Source organism: Harpia harpyja, chromosome 14 (assembly GCF_026419915.1).
Source record: "Harpia harpyja isolate bHarHar1 chromosome 14, bHarHar1 primary haplotype, whole genome shotgun sequence".
Lineage (NCBI taxonomy): Eukaryota > Metazoa > Chordata > Aves > Accipitriformes > Accipitridae > Harpia > Harpia harpyja.
Genome location: NC_068953.1, coordinates 6,700,860 through 6,721,439, shown reverse-complemented (window position 1 = coordinate 6,721,439; position 20,580 = coordinate 6,700,860). Strand labels below are relative to the sequence as shown.

The 20,580-nt window shown below is 38.0% G+C and overlaps 1 protein-coding gene across 3 annotated transcripts in view; it reads right to left on the bottom strand.

Moving 5' to 3' along the window:
- The window catches only part of CA10 (carbonic anhydrase 10), a 213,580-nt gene that overhangs the window by 128,232 nt on the left and 64,768 nt on the right, over positions 1-20,580 (bottom strand). For all 3 annotated transcript variants that reach the window (XM_052808292.1, XM_052808290.1, XM_052808291.1), the window contains one exon: positions 550-692. In XM_052808292.1, the coding sequence (XP_052664252.1) occupies positions 550-692 (143 nt within the window). The remainder of the gene's footprint in view (positions 1-549; positions 693-20,580) is intronic.

Sequence of the window (20,580 nt, the reverse complement as noted above, 5' to 3'; positions counted from 1 at the left end):
GAATGAGTGCCAATATACTCTAGATAACACAGAAACCAGATTATTTTTTGAAGACATCTGTCTGCCTGTCCCATGCTGAGATATGTACCTCGTAGTTCCTTTTATTTCATAACATAAAGAACCTCATTCATCCCTTCCTACCACTTAACATGATGACACTGCAATGTTATCCTGATTTAGATGACTAAAAGGACTTGGCCATCTTAACCACCACTTTTAGAATAGCGCCTTCAAAACGCCACTCAAGATGAACACAAAGTTTAATTATAAATGTGGAGTTTCTAAGAGAGATGCTGTTTTTCCAGACTGTAGAGTTTCAAGTAACAGTTAATATGAAAATATAAATACGTGCTAGAAGACACCTAAAAATGTACAATTGCTACCTCTCCAGCAGAGATGAAATTGTGTGATTTGCAAAGCACTATGTTGTTATTCTGCCTCAGAGCTGACTGAGATAAAAGTGTAAATGCTTTAGAAATATAAAATATAGCAAATGTTCGTAAGTCTACTAACTTCATGTTTTTATACAAGAACATGATAAACACATACCTTTCTTCCCCCTGTGTTTATGCGAAGTGGAGTTAAGAAGGGATCAAAAATCATATGGCTGGTTTCAATATTGACAGGTGACTGTCTTTTCCCAACAGAGCAAAGATTCCAAGCTGAGTTCACCAAACCCCAAAAGGAGGGAACTGCAAAATATAAAAAATTGCAAGTTTAAGAAAAGTCTGGAAAGACTAGAAAAACACATGCAGGGCAGATAGCCAGATAATTAAACTTGTCATATTGTCTGCACACACACGCTGAAACTGAAAACAGGCAAATTCATCTAGCACTTGAAATTTAAAACTTCATACACAAAGACCAAAACATTGTTTCATAGAGTTTTGTATCAGGAAAGAAGGTTGGGTTTGGTTTTTTTTTTCTTTTTCTTTTAAAGGTACCTAGATGCCATTATCATTTAAAGGATCCCAGATGCAATTATAAATAGCTCCTTTGCTGTTAGTATTATAGGATATTTACTGAGCAATAGGAATGTGACTCATTAGTCCTTATGCTAATTTTGCATACATTCAATGTGTTTGTGGACTGAAACAATTCCATTCTACACAACTTTTTAAAAAGTCTTAAGATTTAGAAGATTTCATTAAAACCCACAGAATTATTATAAGAGAAACTCACACATTGTGATCCCAGAGAACAAGCCTGCTCTCTAGACAGGTTCTACTAATTTCTGTTCCATTCAGCCAAACCTTTCTTTAGTCAAAGTTTTGATCTAAAAAAAATCTTGTTGGAAATGCCAACTTCTTCACTCTGGTGGTGAAGAAGGATAGTTCCTTCCCTATAAGTGCAATGGCTTGGAACATGGAGGAACCCCTGACTTTTGACAAGCTGAGTTACTTTCTGTACCCCTAATTGGAAAAAAAAGTGATGTAACTATATACTGCTTCTTATCAGGTAGCTGCAGGCTGAAGGTCGTATTGCATCTAATCTGCAATTTATGGACAAGGTCACCCTGAACTTCTCTTTGGGTGCTGAAAAAATTTCTGACTAAATGAGTAAAGAACAACTAATAAGATACACAAAGGACATATTTAGATTTGTGTCTGCACACTTTGTCCCTGTCTAAAGTCTATAAGGCAACTTTTACTTTGTCAGAATTATTCTGCAGTTTTGTGTAGCAGGTGGAAATTTCACAGGTGCAAACATTGATGGCTTTTTTGGCTTTATTTTTTTCTTTTTACATGTTGTTAAAAGTTTTCCTAACCCTTGAGCCTCAAAGCATTCTTCTAATCTACAAACTGCGTGTGGCAAAAGCCTACAAACCCAGACTGGGGGAAGGAGGATGTGGCTGAGCCCTTGGGGCAGGAGCACAGGTGTTTTGCCCAGAGGGTGGAGCTGAAAAAAAAAAAATAACCCATCAGCTGCTTATAAAAGGCTTTTCGGTTGCTGTAGTTAGCTGTATGCAGGATTTTGTAGTGTGAATGCTTGCTTCTGCTTTCAGTTTTTGGCTACTCTAGTGGGAGCTGTGTAGGGTTTGGGCTGGTTTTGAACCTAACATTTGTAATAGACTTAACCCATTGGGAAGATATTCCTTGGAGGGGAGACAGCTGGAAAATACCTTCTGAGTAGAGTAGCCTTAGGAAAATGGCTGATCTTGGCGAGTGTTTTTCTATCATGTTTTACAGAACAGCTCAGTTCTTTTTGCCCTTGAAGTTTGAGTGTCCTTAGGTGTAAAACTTTGGTTGGGTTAATACATCGCTTCATGTAACTTTTCTACAAAAGTAAATAAACTTTAGGGTTCTTTTTAGGCTATTGCTTGCACAGCAAAACTTAGCATGAATATCTACACAGAAGTGATGTAAAGTGTTTTGGAGTTGTTTAGTATCTGTCTATTCCAGTAGTTCATAAGCTATTGTCCACAGATGTTACTTTTATTACAAAATAACTGAGAACTCAATTTTCAGCTGAAGCTTTTTCTTCCTTTGTGCTAGCCTGCCTGTGCATCTATAGGTGCTACATATGTAGGTGAGCTCAAACAGCCCTGAAGGGATCCAAGTGGTACAGCCATAACTGACAAGTTACAGCTACCAAAGCTTAGTTTCCTTGCATACAGTTTTGAACTGAACATGCGCTACTACTACCTTAAATTCACTGGTGAAGTATTTTTTTTTTCTTAACACCTGATATGGATAATCAAATCAGCTCACATGCAAAGCCCCAAATAGGTAACTACTCTTAGTATGTACTGCATAAAATCTGTAAGGAGGGATGCTAGTGTAGTGCTCTATGGCTCTGAGAAAGCAAAGATCAGGGAATAGCACCCAAAATGGCTAGGACTGCAGATGCCCACATCAAATTATGTCAGTAATCTTTTATTTGAATAATAAACCCTGTGTGTGACCACCCCATAGAAGGTCAGATGGAAGGCCTTTAAAATAAGTGAAGCTTTGTGTGATCAGAAAAATGAACAGGCAGTATGGTCTTAAAAATTTATTTGGCTCCTCTGTTTACCCTACCAGTCAATTCCCACTTCCACTGGAGACTTACAAGACTATAGAAGTTCCCAGAGTATGCTAAATGATAGTGCTAATGCTTTGAAATTGAATAAATGTAGTGCAATTAAAAATTAATTATTTGTGCTTTTTCTTAAAAGAAATACCATAGTATCTCACTTCAGTTCTCGTCAGAGAGAAAATCCCTCTTTATGCAGAGGTCTAAAATAAAAGTTTAGGTTAATTGAGATAGCCTGGTTTCCGTTGATAAATCCCTCTGTGTTGTTATGTAAAAAAAAAAAACCAAAAAACAAACAGCAAAAAAACCCCCCAAACCACCAAAAAACCCTATAGAGCTGTAGGTTCAAGAAGGAAAATATTAAAAGGGAAATCTGTTGCTTGAATGGTTTCTAGTATTACTAAAAAAATCTTCTGGGCAGAAATACCCTTGGTATTGGTAAAAACAATTCTTTAGCAAGCTTTTTCATAATAAACAAACAAACTAGACATGGTAAGTGCAATAAAATGGCAAGCTGAACAGGGCAGTCCATTATCTTCAAGTTCATATTACTTAGAGAATTTATGATGTAACTGGGATTGTCCTAGAAAAGCTGCACTGGAAAATAGCTGCTATGAGGGGATGTTTTATAATGTTATTTCTGTTTTTGACAGGGAAACCTTGCATTCTGTGCAATGCCTGTCACTTCAGCCCACCACTGGAAAGTCAAGAAGGTGGAGCTCCAGCATTGTGATGTTGCACTGCAAAGGTTAGGCTTGTCACCCAGACACGTAAGTCTGTGTTGCAATCTTTGATTTCTTTCTAAATGCCTAGGAAGCTCATGCTTAAGAATCTCTCCAATACATGCTTGTTGCTAGCTCTGTTATGTATGGTTAGACAAAAAGAAAGTGCAGCAATGGTAAATTTATCCCAGTGATCAGAATGACTTGGCTTATGCTTCAACCGAAGGTTAATTAAGGATGACTGACCTAAGACTGCACACCTAAGTTAACTAGTGGATGGGGATATTGTGCAATATTAATGTCTGATTACATTTAATTAAAGTAATTAGCGCTGCTGTTTAGATGCTCAAAGTAATAGAAAAGTATTCAGAACTGTAATGGAAAAATCCAAGGAGGCTTCATGTAGGAAACCAAGCCTTAAATTAAACACTAGTACTGAATTAACTGTTTAGTTCAAAGAAATTAGTGTATGAATCTAGGAAAACATATCAAAATATTCATTATTTTATTATTCCAACTTAGCTAACAGACAAGGTTCTACTAGGGGTTAAGTCATTAATGAAACAGTGTCTCCTTCCCCACAATTATGTTGTGTTTCCATAAAAAACTAGTCATGTATGAGTGGAAATATGCTGCATCTTTGTGTGTGGACCTCTGAAGCATTTTAGATAGCAGCCTGGCTCCTGTGCTGTACAGGAGCTACTCTTACAAGCTGTCCACATACTAGCTTACAATCTCCTTTAACAAGGTTCTCTAGCTACTGGTTATTCTACCAAAAGTTTCTGTATGCTCATCTTGTCATCTCTACCATTGTCTATAAATCCTCCTAAATTTATACAGCTCAAGAGCGGATTTGTTGCAAACATGTTACATAGACATAAGGTGGTAAATTTTTGTCTGATCAATGTCAATGTCATGCCTTCAACCTCCTCGTAACAGAAAGAAAATTCGATAAATTCGAAGTTTATTTCCTCTGTATGTTGGCACATTATGGACAATAGACTTTTTTGTGTGTGTGTGTTACATGGTGAGGGGGATTACTTACAGTTTACACCTATTCAAAAATCTCTGACATCCTGATTCAGCCTGTATCTTATTGCAGCTGCTCTTTTTTCAATTTACTGGGAACAATTTATATTGAGATGTATGAAGATGCTCTAGTATCAGCATGACACAACAGAATGAGGGATTCTGATGGCTTTTACCAAACCTATGCATAACAACAGTGAAATAATAGCAGCTAGAACAATAAAGCAAGGATTGAATGCTCTTCTACTAGTGATGAGTACCAAGGATTTGCCTAAATAAATACAAGCCTCCCTTCTGCAGAGAAAAGCAATGAGTGAACAGTGTCCCATAAGGATGCCCTTCTGTGGGTACAGCAAACTTGAAGATAAGCATAATGGTACTGTCTGCAGTGTGTGTTGATGGATGTGTAACAGTCTGCATCCATGTGGTGAGAGGAGGCAGTAGTTTTCCCAGTATGGGATCAGAGGTGCGTGCTGTGTATGACATCTTAATTACTTGATCTTAGAAAAAAATGATGCAGGACTCAAAGGTTTAGGCCACGAAAGGATTGTGGACAGTTAAGCAGCGTCTCCCAATCACTTGTCTGGCTGTCAAGGGTTTATTTATAAAAAAGTTTCTGAGAGTTCTACCCCATGCTCTGCATGGGGGGTCTTAGCAAAGCCATAAACAGTTTGTAGCTAGAATTTCTCTGAGGTACTTTCTGAAGGGTCCTTGTGCACTGACTGAAATAGTTTAGTCTAGTTCAGAAGAGAACAGATGTATTGCTTGGGGTGGGGTGAGATGACTCTGTGCTTCCCAGCACACCTGGGTCTGGTGACAGAGAACTGGGGATTCATCCTGTAGCAAAACTGCCCTGGGCTGTGTGTCTCTGCTACATTCAAGTCCTGGCTGCATTCTCCATTCTGAAATGACTGAAAAAGACTAGAAGGCCATGCCCTACCTGGTGAAGCATCACCCCATTAGCTCTCAACTTCACAGTCTAGGGAGTCCTTCAGGATACTTGCATTTACTTGGAAATGTGCCTGCAATTGCAGAGAGTGGCTCTGCAAGGTTTCGACACCAAAATCATAATCTTTGTTTCTAAGCCATAAAACATGAGCATTTATTTAAGTTAAAATCCCATCTCTCTCCCTGCTTTTCTCCTGATGTAAGGCTCTGATCTCTATTTTGTGCCATGATGAATCATTGGCAAGAGCCCTTCTTAGTAGTTCAAAGTTTTCAAGGAATCCTAAATTTCCCCCTCTCCCTGCTCCACCCTCCTGTTCATACATTTGTGCTACCTTCCTAGGTTCTCTTATCCTCAACTCACAGCTTATTTTTGTTAAGCTAACTTTTGTTGAAAATGCTTAACCTTGGCAACACACGTGATTTATTACTACTCTGGGAACAAAAGCAAAGGGCAGGCAGGTTGCATGCACAGTAGGCAAATTATTTCTATCATTGCAAAGTTTTGTAATATCCAGGAAATATCCCCATATTTCTCAGTACAGCTTCCGAGTTCATGAAAAACACAGTAGTCTTTCTACTATGTTCCTTGTGTTGCCTCATATAAGTAGATGAGATAGCATAGCAGCAAATCAAATAGAGAGTAAGATATCTAGCAGAAAAGCATGTTTAAAAAAGCTGCCATCCTCAGAACGAGATACAAGTGGAGACTGTCCTGCAACCAACCTCCTGTCTGCCTTGTGTGTCCCACTGATCTGATGATCATGCTTCCTACACTGGGCACTGGGAATAAGTAGGACATTAAAATATTGTTAGCTGTGCAAACCTTCCACTGAGGAAAGAAGCTCTGGTTTAGGAGTAAATATAGAAGCAACACATTGTATAATAGATATCATACTACATCGAATTCAGTATCTTTATATGAATGAAAATGCTTATGTAGTTGATTTTTGTGTAAACCAATGAAGAACTACATAAAAATGAAGAAGCCTGTTTAAAAAGAACACCTGAATGGTAAAATGGACACTGCAATTGCCAGATTATAAGCTAAGTTTTCAGTTGCTATGTATTTATGCTGAGCCTTTGTTTAAATAGGGCCAAGAAGGCAGCAAGCTTCAACAAAAATAAAGGAGGTGGCTAGAAGTAAGAAAGCATCCTGCAAAAAATGGTGTCCAAATAAGAAAAATGGAAAAGATTATAAACTCTGACAAGTTAAATATAAAACTTAAATAAGACAAGCCAAAAGTAGATACTGAAGAACAATTTTCTAAAGGCATAAAAGCCACCAATAACTTTTTTCAAGTGTATGAGAGGCAAGGATCCTGACTGAGTCTGTAGGGCCAGCTGATGATCAAGTTGTAAAAGGAACACATGAAAGATTATGTAGCAGCAAAGCTGTATCAGTTCTTTTCCTTATTGCTTACAAAGGTGCCTAGGGAGGTTCCCACACAGGAGCTTCTTTATGGGGAATTAATCTGAGAAACTGTCTCAAAATCAAGCATCAGCAAATGACTTTTAGTATAAACTGATAAAATGAACAAATTTGTTGGGGTAGGTCAGAACTCTAGGATGAATACCACAGTGCCTTGCATTGCCAAAATCCTCACTTAAAATCTGCATCCGTCTTGGAGAGATAAAAAGTAGCAAATGTCATCCAGTTTTTATAGGGCTTATTTTTACAGGTGCTTATTTTTCCCAAGGTATCTGCTACTGGTCACTGTCAATAATAGGAGATGGAGTCTAGTCAAGGTGGTAAAGTTATTTTTGTGTTGCACTGCACTAAGACAGTAACTTCCTCTTTGAAGTTTGCTCAGCTTTCAAGAGCACAGGTTTTCTGAATTTAAGTTACTCTAGAGTTCATGAGTTTAAATAAAAGGAGTCAACTTATTCATGCAGCAGATCCTTGTTTATATATTTAAGCTTTAACATCAGCCCTGGCAATAGCATAAAACACAATCAGATTGTATTTGTGCAGCAATTATTCTTGCCCTGTGTAATTACTGGTCCCTCAGATAAAATCTCAAGCTACTTTATTGAAGCTGGGAATTGAAACCACAGAGAGAATCAGCTATCTATGTACATCAATAAAGCAGTCCATTAATTATTTCCACCTACTCAACTTGAAGAAAATTACCATACTAATGCCTCTGGATAACCACATGACCTGCTCTGCTTCTACATAAAAGCCAAATGTGAAGTCATAAAGGATTTGAGAGATAAATCAGGGACACCAAAGAAATGACAGAGTATAGAATGGCATTCATGTAAGTAATTGGTCACAGAAATCTCCAGACTGCAGTAATACTAGACAGTATCACAATGGTTTCAAATTTGAGAACTAAAAGTATTCTGATTTCTTTTTAAGAAGCAGAAAGTTGATAGCTGAAATGTATCCTCAAGAGTAAGACAGCATTACCATTATTCAAAAGATGGTAAAAAATATTAACTTTTTTCATCAATAAATCTTGAAACATATCAAAAAAATGAAAACTGTGAGGAACTCTAACAGCATCATATTACATACTGCTAATTTCATACTGGTCTGTTCAAATGTCATCTTCCCTCTGTATGAAGGATTCTAAATGACAGGGAAAGTTCAACAACTGCACTGGCTGAATGAGAAAGAACAGAAAACTGGAAGGGGGAAATAAGGAGTTAGATTCTGGAAAGATATTTTCTTTTAGAAAGTGTTAATTTTCTGCTCACTCTTTGATAGAGACATCCTGCAATACTCCCTTCAATTTACCTTTTAAATCATAGCTGCTTATTTCTGCCTAATTAAACATTTTCTTCAACTAAGAGTATTACCTGGAAAAAGTATTTAGCAGTCACAATTAGTGACCTCTAACCTTGCAAAGCTTTTGCGTATTTTCATCTACACATTTGGGATACCAGTGTAGAAAACACTACCACTTCTTTCATTACACCGATTAAACCGGACTAATTCACTTTTATAAATTATGTTAATCTTACAGTAAAGAACAGTTATACAACAGTATGTAATTAGATTTTTCTAATTCTTTTCTAACTCACTGTGGTGAGTTAACACATATACTAAAACTACCCAATCAATGTAAAACTTTAATGTTTCCCAAAATATAGGTCAGCTGCTTAAAAGGTACTTACAGATGCTTTTCGTATTATCTCTTCTTTTTGCATTATTAATATGGCAGGAATAAGAAGGGATGTATCTGTAGGCAGAGGTATATCCAGGTCCAAAACTAAGAAACTTCAGTAACAATCTTAGGGCCACTGTTACTACTACTTTGAAAATATAATGTACTTCTCTCATTCCAGTCAAAAGGATATTCAGTCTTGGGGAAAACTGTCTTTCTGTGTAATGCTAGTGAAGTTCCTGCTGCTGAAAGTTTAGCATAACTATGTCAAGAAATGGAAATGAAAACAGATTAAAGGACAGTTTGCTTTAAAGGTTAACAAGAAACTGGGATGGTTAGTGGAGTTAGCACAGACTGCTCATTAGAATGTCAGTCTTGGGTAAAGGAAAGCCTTCTTGGTAAAAGAGCTAAAAATGAAAAAGGGGAGGGGAGGAAGTCAACACCCTCTCCCCATCTTCTCAACACAAGACACTGAGCATACACGTGGACTGGATCAGTGCCTGTATCTGCCATTCAGTCATACATTGGGCTCCCTTGTTACATCTGCCAGTAACTGGGATGCTTGTATGAGTAACCAGCTGCATCAATTACTTGCCACTCAGCTGGCAGTTTCTAATCAAGTCTGGTCAGTCCCTCAGTCATCTATCACTGCCAGGGTTCAAGAGATTCCCCTTGAAGCAGGCAAAGAACAAGCTGGCAATCACAACTGAGTGAGTTTGCCTGATGCTCATTGTAATTTAAGGGAGTGGAAAGGAGGGAGAGTTTGGCCTGGATTTAAACGTAGCCTGAGAGGGAAAAAGATGAAATGCAAAAAAAGCTGCGATGGCTGTTCTGCCCTTTAAATAGGGCTTTGCACTGAAATGCAGGAAACCTGCGTTTTGAGCTATCATACGATTTCTAAAAGTAACCTTTCCTCTTCATGTTTCTGCATCTTTCATAGTTCTCTTTGTGCTGTGGTTCATCGTGTAAAACTGGGGACTTTGGCTGTTACTATTAAAATGAATGACTGTTCTGAGGTAGGGTGAGTGAGATCTAAGGTTTTAAAGAGGATCCAGAAGAAAAGTGAAGAAAGCTTCACAAAGATGAAATTGGAACACAGGAGAAAGTTGTTCAGAGAAAAGTAACTTGGGACTTATTGTTTTAAGGAAAGGGGAGAAAGACTGCTTATCCAGCAGATCACTTGAGCTCTATTCTGTAGGTTCAGCTTTATTTTAATGTCTTTGGGAAACTATTGATCCTTTTGCTGAAAAATATTAATGAAAGAAGGAACATAAAAAAATTCCAAAAGACAGCATATTTATTCTATCAAAAGTGCTCTTTCTGGATATCCCAGTGCTTCACAGCATACTGTTACTAAAACAAAGGTAACTCTCGGGTAGTAAGTTGGAATTTATTTCTTGCCAAATTCAATGTATGTCTGCATCTGTTAGCACTGCCTTTGTTAGGATGAATATAATGAGCATCACATTTGGAAACTACAGGGCATTAAGGGATTCAGTTTGGAGAAGGCAGGCACTGAGGCATAAGGCTTATGTGTAAGAAGCATCCAGTAAGGGTTAACCAGTCCCATTCTCCAAAACATTTGTGTGTATGACAGTGGCCTCTTCAGAATTACTTGTAGCTATGTACTACTTTGGTTTCCCACAAGACTGTTACAGCTAATGACAGGAAGTAATGCAGAAATGTCCTAGCTCTGCTGACTTGCAAAGACAAGTGAGGAACAAGCACAGAGTTCACCACTGAGCGCTGCAGTTCGTATCTGTAATGACAGTTCAAGACAGAAACACTGATGTTCTTTGCTCTGGTATTTTCTAGAGTAATCAGATTTCTCTGACCCTATTCCACAGGGCTCTGGCCCTGCCTGGGGATGCTGTTTCCACAGTGAGATTACCAAAACTCTGTAACTTTGTTCTTGGAAAGGCCAGAAGTCCTTAGGACAGCTGACTAGATGCACTTACTCACAGGCTGGAAAAAAAGGTGTTTGGGCAATACTGATCTCTTAGAAGTCCAACATGGTGCTGCCAAGCCACAACTCTAAACAGAGGCATTACTACAAAATATTTTGGAATAGAAAGAAACCTTGGCTTCTCCTCAGCTGCTACATTAAACTATTCATCTAATTCCTGTCCAGTGATTGATCTTTCACTGAGTGATCTACTGCTTTTCCTAACTGCAGTTACACTCTGAAGATCTGATATTTCAAGGAAGAATCAATCTACTCACTCCTTTCTTGGTAACATGTTGTACATAGAGCACGTGGCGCACAGCCTCTGCAGATAGGCTGTTGCTGAGCACAGAAGTCAGCTTAATTGTTATCTAGGAATACCTGCATGTTTAGGGAGAATCTAGCTCTCCTGTACCAAGTGATTAATTTGAAATACTCCTGGGATGTTTCTGCTACCCTGTGTGTGCAACAGGCAGAAGCAGAAAAGGCTTAGTGGTCCCTCTGACTCAGGATGAACCTGGCTGCGTGGGAGTCCCAATAACTAAGGATCTTCTAGAGGAGTCACTTGCTGTCTTCTCCCTCCCTCCTGAATAAGTGTTTGTATCTTACTGGTCTCTACAACATTTGACAAACTCTTTACACAAGAATTACTGTCTGACATGTAAGGGTATTCTTTTGGTTCATGCCACATTATCTGATTTTTTTGTATTCTGTGTGCACATGTGCATACCACGGGACAAATACACTGCATAGGAAATGCAACAGTTTCCTACCCAACAAATTCCTGCATCATCAATCAGCTGATGTCAGGTGGTTGCTAGTATAATGAGTATAAGGCTGGTCATTATTGTCCTGATTTTCAGAAATGCTGAAATGCATTCTTGGCATTATCTGAAATTGGGTGAAAATAAGGGCAGATGGGAAAGGATTCACTTTTTCTTGAAAAACTGGGTGGCTTAATCTGAAAATTCTATCACTGTGGTGTCTCATCCAGGAAAACCCTGTACAAACAACATAAATACTGAATAACTTCTTAAAGAGGGAAGAAACTGCACTGATGCAAGACTACCTGTAAATACCCTACAAACTAGAGAAGAAATTAAATTATTCATCTTTACCAAATGGCTGAAATGTATCAAATAGCTGGAGAGACATCTCATGTTATACACATCCTCCTTCTTCAAACTCCAAACCTGCTTCTGCTTGTTAGAGCTATTCAAGTGGGTTTGTCCACGGTCCTATTGGCTTTTGTAGCAAATGCAAGGCAAATACTATGTGCTTACTCAAGTTTTTGCATACCTATTATTCAAACAAGTTTTCTGTTTTTCATATCCTTTATGAACTTGCCATTATTAGGAACTCCTCTACTATTGGATTAATTGCCATATGTGTTGCTCAAATATACTGCAATTTTTTAATGACAAGGTCATATTTCAAACCTTTTGGTCCATTGATGCATTCAGTTTTGAATTCTACTGTGAATCTGAGCTTCCAAACAACCTTGCTGATCTTGCTGAGGCTGCTTTTGGACAGAGATACAGCAAATGAAACTGCTGAGTTCTGCTGTCAGTGAGGAAACATTTTGCAAATATATTGGTTTTCACAAGGCTGTGAAGGTTCTTAAATACTCACCTAAATGTGTATTTAATGATACCAGTAAGTGTTTTCTCATTTACTTTGAAGTTTCTGTATTTGTAGTCAAACAGAGAAATGTTCTGCAGCACTCCCATCAGAGAGGCTAACTGGGAAGGCTCTCAAACTGGTTTTGTCTGCAAACAAACAAAAAAACCCCCAAACCCTGCTCCAACCCCCCAAAACCAGATGGGGGGGGGGAAGGAAGCAAATAAATACTGTTGGCGTTGCTTGGGAGTGGAGGAAAGGAGGAGAGTGCTGGATGCAAGGGGAATAGACATGGAGAGGAATCTACAAAGCAGTGCAGGGAAGGGCAGTGCATAGATGAGGCAGGGTGCACACTGATCCACTGCCATTCTACATTGTAAACAGTGAAGATAGCCTGAAAATTTCAGCAGCTAGAGATTCAGTCTGTAGGGGCTGAAATTTATGTTGAACTTAGCACAGAATACAGATATTGATCTCCACTCTGATATCCTTTTGCTGTCGAAATTTTAAATCAACTCTGCAAAAAATAGGTGTGTATATATATATCTCTTATTTAGTTACATTACAGGTACTAGATCTTTGGTGCTAAGAAATCAAAGTATGTAAGACCTGGACATGTGTAATTTTTTTTTTAATGCTTGAATTTGTTTAAGAAAAGGCCTTCTCAAGTGCTACAATATATTATTATAAATCAGAAGTGGTGAGTTAAACCATGCCAAGGTATTGTCATAATTATTCCATCTACAATTAGCCACCAGAGGGCAGATCATGTGTTCTTCAAGGGCTTGCATGTTGTGCCAGGGATCTGAATCTGGGCAGGACCTGATGAGTGCTCCTCCTGAGTTCAGTGTCTTCAATCTCCTTGGAAATGGCTCTTCGGATAGATGGGGGAGAAGAGGCCAGGGATTACATAAACAAGGAGCCAGAGAAGGACAAGCATGGAGGCTGTGCAATAAAGCAGGGCTATGCATTGCAGCAGTTTCCTAGCTGCTGGCAGGAGGCCAGTAGCTACAGGACCGAGCATCAGGTCACACTAGACCCACAGGACAGGCTGTTCAGAAAGGATTACTTGAAAACAGCTCAAGGAGACTGTTAGTGTAAGCCAAGGTGCCAGAACAGTATGGATGCTCTAAAGAAGCTATCTCCTCTCAGTGTTGTAGGGCGACACTATCATACTTTTGTGTGAGTCTGATACACTGCTATTGCTGTTTCTAATCTGATTGTGCCTGATTTCACTGTTAACACATACATGTAAAGACCCAACAAGCAGCTCCCCCAAACTGCTTTGGAAGCTTCTGACTGCAGGCAAACGCACAAGTCCATCTAGCAATTGAATCGTAAGATCAAATTTGCTCTGAGGGCGTCAGCAAGAATTGATGCAGGTAATGGGCAAGGAGTGGACGCTCCCTCTTGATGCAAGATAGGGTTTGGAAATGTGCTGCTATGCTGTCATCAGTGCATGAAAATGGAAGTGCACCACCTTGATGCGGAAAGCCAACAGGAATAACTGAGTTGTGAATGTCAGGTGTGTGCTCAAGGTTAGATCAAATAGCCACTGCAAGGAGGATCCTCTATTTCCAACTAGCAACTCCACAAACTGACTGAAAAGCTGTTTAGGACAGCAATAATCTTTCCAGAACCCTTCGTTAGCTGTTTTCTTAGGCTATGAGTGTGTATGCATGCCTCATACTAGTGTCAATCACAGAGCACTACAAAAAATGCTGCTCATCTGACCAGCGCTGGCAGGTGGCGTAAGTTTGTAAGGCAATAACCATGTGACCTTTTCTTTCTGTGGCTTGTAATGACTTATTTCAGCTTGTGAAAAATTACAGCAGCAAGCACACTATGTAAGAAATACAGCAGTGCATAAACATCATCCAATTTGCAAGGTACCTGCTCCACCTTGAAGAGCATCACAGCAGCACCCAATACATTTTAGCAAAGCAGCGGAGAGACTAGTCAGAGGTGCAATGCAGGGAATGCAGAATTGTAAAATCTGAGGCACGAAGACCATAATCTACTTCCCAGTGTGTCATGGGGAGAACAGAGAGCCCATAGCTCTAGAACACTCCCAACAGCCTATTTCTCTCTGCCAGAGATTGTAACAGCTCAGAAGGAATGAGCATCAATTGCTTCCAAGGGAGATGTGTAAAAGATAATGTATGTTGCCTTTTTGGCAGCAAAGATTCACCGGAAGATAGAGCCTTGGAGGCTTTATTACTTATGACCTTCACACAGAACTGAATACATCTTATTTTCTGAATAATTTCAGCCTGTGGATACAGCATTTGATGGTCTCTCTAGCAGTAGAAGAATAAAATCACACCTTCCTTGAGAAAAAGAGGTTTAAGAAGAAAAGTGTTAAATGGTTACATCCAGATGGAGTAGAAAATTTACAGCCATGCATGTGGAAAAGGCTGCAAAGATGACTAAAAGTACCTTCTTATGGATCCAAGCTCCTAAATCAACTCTAAAATGTATTTGATAATCATATTAGAAATACACCAGGTAATCCCAAAACCCCATCACCTAGAGGCAAAATCTGCAGCCTCATAATCACTGAAAATGTAACTTTAAGTTGACCTCTGTGTCACAGGTTTGCTAATATTTTTAGAAATCAAAATATGAACAGAGTAATCCTGGAAATAGGACTCATTGATCTAGTTAATGGAAGTTCCTTAGGCTTTGGAACTACCAGCTCTTAGACTTTCCTATCTAATTTTTTTGAAGAAAAAAAATTTTTGAGTTAAGTTACCACTTGATTTTTCAGTTTTAATTTGAATTAGTTGAATAAACACACTGAAGTAAACATTCTCTTTGAAATAACAGAGAAACTGCATCTGTCAAAAGGTTGTTTAGAACTGTAACAAACTGGTTCCATATACTGGCCAGTATCTTCCATCAGTGCACCAGTCTGGCTTTAACACTAGGAAAAAATAAAGTACTTCTTTTTAAACACATTATATTAGCTGATCTGAATACATTTACTGTTAGTTGACATGATTTCAATTTGCACGCTCAGTGAAAGAGTGAACACAAACTGTGTTATTCATGAACGTAATGCTTATTTTTCTGTAACAGCCTTATGTGTTTTAGGTATATGGCAATGTGCTTTAGTATTACTTATGTATTTCTAGTAGCAGTAATATCCAGAAGGCTTAGTAAGTACAGATTAGCTAGCTTTTAGTGTTCTTGCTTCTGTTTAAACTTCCTCTACCACAAAGCTACCAAAGCTAAGTCAGTAATCATAAATCCTATTAAAATGGCCAGGTACAAATACTCATTCACTATAGATGAAGTTTACTCTCAACAAGTTTTTCCAGTATGACCCAACCAAATAAAGAAAAGTAAACACCAGGCTTACAATCAAAATTGTATTTCTTTCCGGTTTACTTAACCGAGTTTCTGTGCTGTCCCAGGCAGACAGGAAATGGAATGTTTTTTTGAGATTTGATGGGACAAATAGAATTTTTTTTTTCTTTTAAGAAAAGCTTTCTATCTTGATCTCTCACAAAAATACATACAGTGACTTTTCTGTCTGAGCTTTAAGAAAGGTATTTCAAGAATCAAAACAATTCAGTTCCTACCCTGCTTTTCAAATCACTGTAGAAATTTTGCTGAACTGGAGTGGTACACATTGAAATAAAAATCCCTCTTGTTTTGCATTCATCTTACCAGAAGAGCAACAGTGGTTTAGCAACTAGAAGCTATGTGCAGTGACTAAACTTACTCCAGTGTGCGTGCCTTTCTTCTTCAACAGAAAAGACCGAGTAAGTTATGAGGAAAATGGAAAGTGCTTATTTCAGAAATATTTTCTAAGTAAAAAGTTGAACATGAAGCACAAGACCTTAGCAAAACGAAACAAAACAAATTCTCATGCCTAGTGTTAGCAACACTGTCTTCCTAAAGTCTTAACTGTACTACCCAGAATTACCTTGGCTATTTAATTGTGGTGCAAGAGAAACAGGGCAAAGCCTGAGTCTCACAGTTAGGCAATTGTCATTGGGAGCTTCACCTACATCAATAGTGATACTTTTTCTTTGTTCTGCACTATTAGCTGTTGTCAGCTAGGGTAACAGATATATCTATTATGCTGCCAAAGGAAACCAGCAGAGCAATGTAATGACAATTCCTGGACCAGCCTACTACCTAATGTACAAGAGTATTAATTTATTTTCTGTAGCATTAACTGTGGCCAATTTAATAAGAAAATAGTCTCAATACATCATTTCTTGGGACTTGGCCCAGTGATTTGCTCCTCAGTCTTAGGATGTGAAGTAATACCTTTTGCTGTATTTGCCATAACAATGCCTCATGTTCTCGTTACTCCCCTGATTTGTTATGAGTGTGATTTTTAGTAATAATCACTCTTTTGAAACTTCAGCGTGATGATTTCAGTGGCAACACATCCTAAGTTTGAAAATCTTAACAGCTTCAGAAGGAAACAATGTGAGCACTGAATATTTCCTAACAAGAAATACATAGCTAACAATGGTAAATTATCTAGCTTTGCAGAAAACAGTTTTACTCTTGGTGATTCAGAATGGATGTCTTGCAGGTTTTTTTGGTGGAAAAACATCCACTTTTAGATTATCTAAAGTTCCCTCCTGTTTCTTCTTTTGTATTTCAAAAAATTCTGATCATTTATTCAGCAAAACATTCTTTAACATTTTATTTCCTCAGAAAAGCCATAGTTACCAAGTTATCCCTTTCTTTTCTGGCTGAAACATTTTTATTAAAATACAATTAGTGCTTGCAGTTAAGTGCTTCCCTGAATTACAGATACATTCTGAATACACATCACTTGCAAAAAGATACTAAGTAAATTATCCACATCTAATTCCAAATTTATGCTTAATGTCTTTTACAGTCCCTGAAATTTCCCCTTTAACTTCTACTTTTTAGTATGTTTCATCCATGTTCTATTTTTGCTATGTAGCATATAAAATCAAAGTGGACACAACCTTTTAAACAGAGGGGATATTTGCAGGTGGCTGAGAAAGAATCTCTATTTTTGTTCACGCAACTGAGTTTGCCCATTTTTGGTTTCTCTTCCTTCAAAAAATACACTCTGAAAAACTCCATAAACTGTAACCTCTGGGAAATTTCTTCTCTGATAGCATCTGAAGCTTCTTGCTTCCATCATTGGTGGAAGGATTTTGTGATGCATTTTAAATCAAAAGTTCTTAAGAAATGTTGTCTGGATAAAGCAGTTCAGATGGACTGCCTAATGTGCAAGTCCACAGCAGTCATCACGGACCTGACTGGGTATCTCCAAAGATGCCAGTGATTATGAAGTCTCCAGTTCTAGAAATTTCTTTGAAAAAGTAGGAAGCACAGTTTTTACAGCCTAGTGAGGTTTCTTTAAGATCTCTTTTCCCTGAGGTAACACTTCTTAGACCTCCTTAAAAGTCTGGGAACACTCTATAACTCATTAAGCAGATGAACTTCATTTTCTGCAGTCAAAACAAACATATTACTTCCAAGGCGATAGCTGCTCTCCATAGGCTGAAGATGCATTAAGCTCACATTTAAAACAGGTGTTAACAGTATTAAAAACCCAATACTTTTTGATGGACTCAATCTTCCTCCTGGGAACTATTCATTATGTGCATGTTAGAGGTGGCTCTTTAACACATGCATTACCTGTCTAATTCTTCTAGCTACTCATGAGTTGCACTTCCTTGTAAAATCATGGTTGGTCCCTCTGTAACAGAGGAGAAGGTGCTTCTCCTCAAATCTTCTGCTGGTAATTTCATTCACACTCATGTAAAACCAGCTGGACACTAAATCCTAGACCTTGAGATCCCTGAAAACTCACCTGGGTATTGCAAAGTAAATGGACACCTAACCAATGAGAAAATCACTCAATGAGGACACCCAAACCTCGGAGAAGGTAATTTCCATTTCAGAGATCTGATTTGAACTCCCACTAGATCCCTGTCACAATGTGCTTTTAAGTAACATGTAAAATTTAGGATAATTCCTGCAAATTGCTAGCCTGTATACAAAAAAAACCCACCTCAGTTTGAGATACACAGGATATTCTTATTTAGTTTATTTTTGAGCTGAATACTTTTGTAGTCTAAGGTGCATGAAAATTTGATTGTAACAAACCATCTATTAGGCAAGGTTTAGCGCACTGCCTCGATGACAGATCAATGCAGATAGCATGTCTACTTCTCTCTGCTTTCATACTTATATACTCATCTCTTTCCTAACTCAGCTGTGCTATCTAAGACCCTTAAAAAGATCTTTGAATGTTTTCCTTTAAAGTTAAGCAGTATCTGACAGGATGCTCCATGGCTAACATCTAATAACACTCTGACGAGAAGAAAAATTCTCAAGATGGAAGTGTGGAAACTCACAAATACATTTAGCTTCTTAATCTTAAATGAGATTTAATTAAATAAATTGAAATTCCTGATTTTGTCAAAAGAGTTTTTAAATTCTTTCTTCTTTTTCTTAGTTCTTGTTATCCCTTGTACATTAGCATTTCTAAATTGTAAAGAAATCCTTTTGAATTTTGCATTAGAAGACAAATTCCACAGATCCTGAATTTGGCAATGTCCGTTCTGGCCACTGACTGTACAGGAACAGGTGGCACTGGGCACAATAAATAGATTTAAAATTAAGTAAGCTTCTTTTCACTCCTTAAACAAGATGATGTCAACATTTTGGGCTTAGGCTCCACATTAAACAAGGCATAAAACCAAATACCTGCCACAGCTTTTAAGAAAGTAAAATATGCAAACCTTCACAAGCATGTTTCTAATTACCAATTTTATGGTTTGCCTTGATTTTTCCAGAAGGAAAAGAAATTGTGATTTCAAATTCCTCTGTTTTGAATCTCTGAATCTGTGTGTCTTTTGAATTTGGGCAACTGCATAAACTAGGCAAGCTTGTTCAAATGTTTTCTTCATTACCAGAATGATCAATCCCCTCTTACATGTTGACGGAATCTGTCATTTTCATCTGCCCATTATTCCCTGTATACATAATGCTGGTTAAAATTAACACCAACACTGGCTTGCAGCTTGTCCTTTAACACTTACATGTAAACCTGTCAGTTCTTCACATTAAGATACATTTACTCTTTTCAAAACACATTCAAGTTGACTACTAATTCTACAGTCCTTGACTTCATAGGCAGTATAAATTTTTAAATGGTAATTGAGTCATCTTTTGATGAGCTGAAAGGGAGAGCAAAGTATGATGTTGCCAACAGTACGCTGTTTGCTCAGCAGTGAAGTTTATGGAGTACTGCTTTATTCAGACAAATTATTAGGTTCAGTACAGGTGGTAGGTGGATGACACACAGTCATGATGTACAGAAAATCCATACCCATTATCTAGCAGCATCTTCTAGCCTTGAGATCTGTGAATTTACAGCTGACTTTGGAGCTATAGCCGACAGTGACATTCAGCATGGAGTCTATGTCACTCCCCCTGTGCAGGGCATAAAACTCACAAATACAAAAGGTTGGCAGGAGGATCTATGCCTCATTTTTTTTGATACCTATTAAAACTTATGACACACTGGGTTTTTTTTGATAATGTTAATATTAGGAGTACAGATGGGGAAATGAGACAGTTTTCTACATGTCCCCTCACTGCAAGCACCATATTCTCCTTTGCTACAGTGAATTGCATGAGCTACTTATTCATTTGTTTTTAAACCAAGCATGTCTAGATCATTCATAAGTCAATAGTGCTGTACTTGCTGCCAGCTTTTTGTATCATTGACAAACATGGCCACTGCTGAAAAACGTCCAGGTGCAGTCCATTCATAACTGAGTCTTCTGTTTCCGCTTTGAAATACTACTTGCATTAGCACTTTTCACATCATGTATTGTCTACTGATTTTTCTGAAACATCTTTTATTTTGAATGTCACCAAAACTGCCTGAAACATAGAAACTGAATTAGAAAGTAGTTCTCCTTTCTCTGTTGACTTTGGTGCTTAAAATGGCTGAAAGCCTGAGTGCCTCTTTGTTAGTCTAAAGATTTTGTGTAGACACTGTACTTTTTCCTTTAGATGATCTTTATTTCTTATATTTTAAATAGAAGGCAAAAGGATGAAGTATGATTTAAACTTTATCAGTAGATTCAAACTATTTTTTTCAATGTGGACGTAGCTCATTTTATGCTCCTTTAAGAGATTAATTTTTACCCCCTACAAGTCACTT